Source organism: Lontra canadensis, unplaced genomic scaffold (genome assembly GCF_010015895.1).
Source record: "Lontra canadensis isolate GAN:19392208 unplaced genomic scaffold, GSC_riverotter_1.0 scaffold4, whole genome shotgun sequence".
Classification (NCBI taxonomy): Eukaryota; Metazoa; Chordata; class Mammalia; order Carnivora; family Mustelidae; genus Lontra; species Lontra canadensis.
In genome coordinates, this window is record NW_022630998.1 from 7,698,559 (window position 1) to 7,706,489 (window position 7,931).

General features: G+C 37.3%; 1 protein-coding gene across 2 annotated transcripts in view; it reads left to right on the forward strand.

Annotated features, from left to right (window-relative positions):
• The window catches only part of PJA2 (praja ring finger ubiquitin ligase 2), a 75,952-nt gene extending 69,217 nt beyond the window's left edge, over nucleotides 1–6,735 (forward strand). For both annotated transcript variants that reach the window (XM_032845201.1, XM_032845211.1), the window contains one exon: nucleotides 6,173–6,735. In XM_032845201.1, coding sequence (XP_032701092.1) covers nucleotides 6,173–6,298 — 126 coding nt within the window. In that variant the 3' untranslated portion in view covers nucleotides 6,299–6,735. The remainder of the gene's footprint in view (nucleotides 1–6,172) is intronic.
• Nucleotides 6,736–7,931: the final 1,196 nt, after the last annotated feature.

A 7,931-nucleotide genomic window follows, 5' to 3' on the forward strand; every position in this document is an offset into this window, starting at 1 on the left:
ACAGAGAATAAAGAAACTGAGCAAAAGAGAGACAAACAAATACTGGACCACTAGGAGAGAATAAAAGTGACACCATAAGATGACACAATAGAATAATTCGATTCCAGAAGAAGAAGAAAGAGGGGAGCAGAAGGTATATTGGAGAGAATTATTGTAGAGAATTTCCCTAATATGGCAAAGGGAACAAACATCAAAATCCAGCAGATGCTAAGAACGCCCCTCAAAATCAATAAAAATAGGTCCACACCTCGTCACCTGATAGTAAAATTTACAAGTCTTAGCAACAAAGAGAAAATCCTGAAAGCAGCCCAGGAAAAGAAGTCTGTAACATACATGGGTAAAAACATCAGATTGGCAGAGGACCTATCCACAGAGACCTGGCAGGCCAGAAAGAACTGGCATGATATATTCAGAGCACTAAATGAGAAAAACATTTAGCCAAGAATACTATATCTAGCTAGGCTATCATTGAAAATAGGAGAGATAAAAAGCTTCCAGGACAAACAAAAACTGAACGAATTTGCAAACACCAAACGAGCTCTACAGGAAATATTGAAAGGGATTCTCTAAGCAAAGAGAGACCCTAAAAGTAGTGGATCAGAAAGAAACAGAGACAATATACAGTAACAGTCACCTTACAGGCAATACAATGGCACTTAATTCATATCTCTCAGTAGTTACCCTGAATGTTAATGGGCTAAATGCCCCAATCAAAAGATACAGGGTATCAGAATGGATAAAAAATCAAAACCCATCAATATGCTGTCTGCAAGAAACTCATTTTACACCCGAAGACACCTCCAGATTTAAAGTGAGGGGGTGGAAAACAATGTACCATGCTAATGGACATCAGAAGAAAGCTGGGGTGGCAATCCTTATATCATATCAATTAGATTTTAAGGCAAAGACTATAATAAGAGATGAGGAAGGACACTATATCATACTCAAAGGGTCTGTCCAACAAGAAGACCTAACAATTTTAAATATCTATGCCCCTAACATGGGAGCAGCCAACTATATAAACCAATTAATAACAAAATCAAAGAAACTGATCGACAATAATACAATAATAGTAGGGGACTTTAACACTCCTCTCACTGAAATGGACAGATCATCCAAGCAAAAGATCAACAAGGAAATAAAGGCCTTAAATGACACACTGGACCAGATGGACATCACAGATATATTCAGAACATTCCATCCCAAAGCAACAGAATACACATTCTTCTCTAGTGCACATGGAACATTCTCCAGAATAGACCACATCCTGGGTCATAAATCAGGTCTCAACCGGTATCAAAAGATTGAGATCATTCCCTGCATATTTTCAGACCACAATGCTCTGAAGCTAGACCTCAATCACAAGAGGAAATTTGGAAAGAACCCAAATACATGGAGACTAAACAGCATCCTTCTAAAGAATGAATGGGTTAACCAGGAAATTAAAGAAGAATTGAAAAAATTCATGGAAACAAATGATAATGAAAACACAACGGTTCAAAATCTGTGGGACACAACAAAGGCAGTCCTGAGAGAAAAATGTATAGTGGTACAAGCCTTTCTCAAGAAACAAGAAAGGTCTCAAATACACAACCTAACCCTACACCTAAAGGAGCTGGAGAAAGAACAACAAAGAAAGCCTACACCCAGCAGAAGAGAAATCATAAAGATCAGAGCAGAAATCAATGAAATAGAAACTAAAAAAACAATAGAACAAATCAATGAAACTAGGAGCTGGTTCTTTGAAAGAATTTATAAGATTGACAAACCCCTGGCCAGACTTATCAAAAAGAAAAGAGAAAGGGCCCAAATAAAATCATGAATGAAAGAGGAGAGATCACAACCAACAACAAAGAAATACAAACAGTTATAAGAACATACTATGAGCAACTCTATGCCAACAAATTTGACAATCTGGAAGAAATGGATACATTTCTAGAGACATATAAACTACCACAACTGAACCAGGAAGAAATGGAAAACCTGAACAGACCCATAACCAGTAAGGAGATTGAAACAGTCATCAAAAATCTCCAAACAAACAAAAGTCCAGGGCCAGACGGCTTCCCAGGGGAATTGTAGCAAACATTTAAAGAAGAATTAATTCCTATTCTCCTGAAACTGTTCCAAAAAATAGAAATGGAAGGAAAACTTCCAAACTCATTTTATGAGGCCAGCATCACCTTGATCCCAAAACCAGACAAGGATCCCGTCAAAAAAGAGAATTACAGACCAATATCCTTGATGAACACAGATGCGAAAATTCTCACCAAAATAGTAGCCAATAGGATCCAACAGTACATTAAAAGGATTATTCACCACGACCAAGTGGGATTTATTCCAGGGCTGCAAGTTTGCTTTAACATCCGCAAATCAATGTGATACAATACATTAATAAAAGAAAGAATAAGAACCATATGATACAATAGATGCTGAAAAGGCATTTGACAAAGTGCAGCATCCCTTCCTGATTAAAACTCTTCAAAGTTTAGGGATAGAGGGCACATACCACATATTATCAAAGCCATCTATGAAAAACCCACTGCAAGTATCATTCTCAATGGAGAAAAACTGAAAGCTTTTCTGCTAAGGTCAGGAACACGGCATGGATGTCTGTTATCACCACTGCTGTTCAACATAGTACTGGAAGTCCTAGCCTCAGCAATCAGACAACAAAACGAAATTAAAGGCATCCAAATCGGCAAAGAAGAAGTCAAACTATCACTCTTTGCAGATGATATGATACTATATGTGGAAAACCCAAAAGGCTCCACTCCAAAACTGCTAGAACTTGTACAGGAATTCAGTAAAGTGATATAAAGTCCGTGCACAGAAATCAGTTGCATTTCTTTACACTAACAACAAGACCAAGGCATGAGAAATTAAGGAGTCAGTCCCATTTACAATTGCAGCCAAAACCATAAGATACCTAGGAATAAACATAACCAAAGAGGCAAAGAATCTATACTCAGAAAACTATAAAATACTCATGAAAGAAACTGAGGAAGTCACAAAGAAATGGAAAAATGTTCCATGCTCATGGACTAGAAGAACAAATACTGTGAAAATGTCTATTCCACCTAAAGCAATCTACACATTTAATGCAATTCCTATCAAAATCCCATCCATTTTTTTCAAAGAAATAGAACAAACAATCCTAAAATTTATATGAAACCAGAAAAGACCTCGAATAGCCAAAGGAATATTGAAAAAGAAAGCCAAAGTTGGTGGCATCACAATTCCAGACTTCAAGCTCTATTACAAAGCTGTCATCATCAAGACAGTATGGTACTGGCACAAAAACAGACACATAGATCAATGGAACAGAATAGAGAGCCCAGAAATAGACCCTCAACTCTATGGTCAACTAATCGTCGACAAAGCAGGAAAGAATGTCCAATGGAAAAAGACAGCCTCTTCAACAAATGGTGCTGTGAAAATTGGACAGCCACATGCAGAAAAATGAAATTGGACTATTTCCTTACACCACACACAAAAATAGACTCAAAATGGATGAGGAACCTCAATGTGAGAAAGGAATCCATCAAAATCCTTGAGGAGAACACAGGCAGCAACCTCTTTGACCTCAACTGCAGCAACATCCTCCTAGGAACATCGCGAAAGACAACAGAAGCAAGGGCAAAAATGAACTATTGGGATTTCATCAAGTTCAAAAGCTTTTGCCCAGCAAAGGAAACAGTGAACAAAACCAAAAGACAACTGACAGAATGGGAGAAGATATTTGCAAACGACATATCAGATAAAGGGCTAGTATCCAAAATCTATAAAGAGCTTAGCAAACTCAACACCCAAAGAACAAATAATCCAATCAAGAAGTGGGCAGAGGACATGAACAGACATTTCTGCAAAGAAGACATCCAGATGGCCAACAGACACATGAAAAAATGCTCCACATCACTCGGCATCAGGGAAATACAAATCAAAACCGCAATGAGATACCACCTCACAGCAGTCAGAATGGCTAAAATTAACAAGTCAAGAAATGACAGATGCTGGCGAGGATGCGGAGAGAGGGGAACCCTCCTGCACTATTGGTGGGAATGCAAGCTTGTGCAACCACTCTGTAAAACAATGGAGGTTCCTCAAAAAACTGAAAATCCAGCTACCCTATGACCCAGCAATTGCACTACTGGGTATATATCCTAAAGATACAAACATGGTGCTCCGAAGGGGCACGTGCACCTGAATGTTTATAGCAGCAGTGTCCACAAAAGCCAAACTATGGAAAGAACCTAGATATCCATCAACAGATGAATGGATAAAGAAGATGTATATATACACAATGGAATACTATGCAGCCATCAAAAGAAATGAAATCTTGCCATTTGTGACGACGTAGTTGGAACTAGAGGGTATCATGTTAGTGAAATAAGCCAATCGGAGAAAGACAACTATCATATGATCTCCCTGATATGAGGAAGTGGAGATGCAATGTGGGGGGGGTTGGGGGTAGGAAAAGAAAAAATGAAAGAAGATGGGATTGGGAGAGAGACAAACCATAAAAGACTCAATCTCAAAAAACAGACTGAGGGTTGCTGGGGTGGGGGGACGGGAGAGGGTGGTGGGGATATGGACATTGGGGAGGGTATGTGCTATGATGAGTGGTATGAAATGTGTAAACCTGGCGATTCACAGACCTGTACCCCTGGGGATAAAAATACCTTATATGTTTATTTTAAAAAATAAATTAATTAAAAAAAAAAAAGATTTGTAAGATCCAATGTGGAAATGTTCACCATTCCATTATAAAATCTAAAATTTGTCTCTTGGCTTTCAAGGCGTTCTGTGATCTAGCCCCCAGCCTGTCTGTTCACATTGACTCCTGTGTACATTTGTTTATATTTGCTTAGCTGGTGTAGTTTTCCCCCATACTATCTGCAGGATTAGATGATCTAGGAAGGACCAGCTTAAATTCCACCTTTTCTGTCCTTCGTATCTCCTTTATTTAAATTCCCATGTATTTAAAATCCCACGTATTAAGTATCTAAGCCTTAAGAAGGATCTAAATGTTCCTGCTATGTGTCAGGAACTGGTAGACGACTTGTATATTTTCTCATTTAATTCTCACAATAACTCTGGGACATATCCTTATTCATTTTGCAGTGATTGTTACTCATCCAGGGCTACACAGCTTGTATAGGGTTAATTGAGACCACATTCATCTGACTAAAATGTTGTTCAGGCTCAGTCCATGTGGCTGGTACACAATGAATTCTTGTTAAATTAAATCCTTGAATTATAACATTTTATATGTTGTACAGCTTTGAATTATCGTTGACTTGGTTATAACCCAAAGTAATAATCTCCTCGGTCTCTTTCCGTCAAGAAAAAGCCTTTCCTCTGGGGAAAAGATCCCCAAGATACAAATCTTTGTTCAACAGCATGATTTCTATCAGGGCTATCTCTTTGGGGGAAGAAACATATTCTCAAGAGGATAATTGTCGCCAGGTGACACATCTTTATAATCTTTGGCCCAGAGATGTACTCACAGTATGACTGTTTTCCCTCTCCCATCTTTCTTCCTAGTTCTGCTGTTGATTTCTTTCATCATTTAGAAGGCACTTAACTCCCCATATCTTTTTGAAAAGGGGTTATATGGTTAATAAAGAAGGTCTAAAGTCTATCTGTTTTGACACACACTTAAGTGAGGCTTCGGCATATGTAAGGAAAGTCCGTTTTAGGGGTTGGTTTGGTGTTACAAATATGTGAATTGATTTGATTAGGTCTGTGGTTTCTCTAATGTAAGCATCACGGAGTAAATATAAAAACTAACTCAGTTCGGGTGAGGACATGTGCTTTGACTTCTTGCTCACATTGCACAGCACTGAGCAAGGAATGTAGTAGACTCTCCACTAATCCTGAGTGAAAGATGACTGACCTGAAAGATACAAACATGATTAGGAGATGCTGTTCACCCTCAAAGAAATTAGAATCCGATTGGGATAAAGAGGAAATAGCATCACACTTTTGCTTCTCTGGATTATGTGGGTTTGAAGTTCATTCAGGTTTTGTTTTTAAGTTATTTGATTTGATTTTAGGATAACAGATACCATTGTTTCTTTGGGGTTTTTTGGGTTTTTTCCTTGCTGAGATACTGTGTGGCAGTTAAGACCTTTTCTTTGGCTCTGACCTTGTTTTTCTCCCCCTCCAGTCTGGAACGTGCCCCGTGTGCCGCCGCCACTTCCCACCCGCCGTCATCGAAGCATCGGCAGCTCCGTCCTCTGAGCCTGACCAGGAGGCCCCCCCTTCCGCTGACAGCTCTGCAGAAGCCCCTTAAACTTTAACCCTTGAATGAGATCACTATGTCTAAAAGTCAATCTGCAAATTCCTTCTCAATCTGATGTGCAAATAATTATATATAAATAAATTTAAAATCCTATATATAGTCTATACCATAGTTTAGAAAGAAGAATATTAACCTTTCTAAACTAAATTTAGGTTCGCAGAAAGTACTAAACATTTTCAAGCTGAATGTTGAAGCAGTGCATCCATTTTCTTTCGTTGAACATGTTGGTATTAATTGTTAAGTCAAGCTTACCAGTTAACTCTCTCCAGAAGAAATAATCATGTATGTGGCACATATTACTGGTTTTGTCTGAAGTACTGCCACTAAGTGATTATAATTAAACTCTCCTATTTGCATCAAATGTGAAGACTGTGATCACAACAGTAGTAAAATTTGGTTTCTTTGGAAATAAAAAGAATTCTAAAACATGCTTTTTTCATTGGTCGCTTTGCTTTTGCTACATCAGAACCTCTTGGTTCATAATACTGAGTGGTTTTTTTAGGAAGGTATCTACTCTTCCATCTTTGTTTAAAATTAGGACTTTCTAGAATCGAAACAAAGGCCAAAATTTTGGCTTAATCACCACAAAATTTTAAGATCTTAAATGTAATCCCCTTGGAATGGTTAGATAGTAAAATACGTTTTTTTTTTCCTTTTTCTTAATGGTGGATGTGCTTAAAGTAAGGTTAGCAAAGCATGAGTGTTTTACTATGGTTGATGCTTGAGGTAAGGTTAGTAAAGCTTATGAAACAATCTAGTGTGCTCAGTGTTTGATATGATGAGGTGAATTAGATGGCCTTATGAAATCCTTTTTCCCTTTCTACCTGGTTACAATTATACTTGAGAACATTCATGGCACATTTCTTAGATAAGTGTTGTTTTTTTAATTTATAAATTTATAAATATGCTTGTTTATAAATTTATAAAAATTAGATACAGTTTGTTTAAAGTAATTTTGGTTCAGAAATATTTTAGAAAGTCTGAAAACATGCATCACATGTTTAAACATTCATTCTGTTGTATCCCAAGAGGAAATCTGATCCTTAAAAAACTGGAAGGTTAATTTTACCAACTTGTGTAAAGCATAAAATTAATGGGGTATAGGACAGATTTGGCCACATCTTTTTATAACATATCTAAACCTTACTGTGTTATAATTTATTTCTTTAAAGTATTCCTGAATAAGGATTATTCATAGTACATTTGTTTCTTTACACTAATTTATTTTGATAAAATTATTCACCTGGAAATAAATAATAAAAATGGGTTGTTTCATATTAAACCAAATTAAGCCCTGGGTGAAAAAGGAGTAGAGTGATCACCTAGTGACTGTAAGCAGAACTGAACATGTAACATGGTTCCTTTCTTATTTTCCTTTCTCTAAAAGAGAAAAGAAGACCCTGACCCCAGATTTGCCCTCCAAAAGAGTTCCGTTCAGATTCTTCTATAAAAGTGAGGAAATGAGCTTTGTTTAGTTGTTTTTTATGGGAAATTTGGCCTTTAGGGTCATCCATAATTATATAACTCCAAAATAAGATTGCATAGCTTTCCGTTTAGGTGATCACACCCAGTAGGCAAATATGTACAAAGATGGACATAATATTTAACTTACAGATGTGATTTG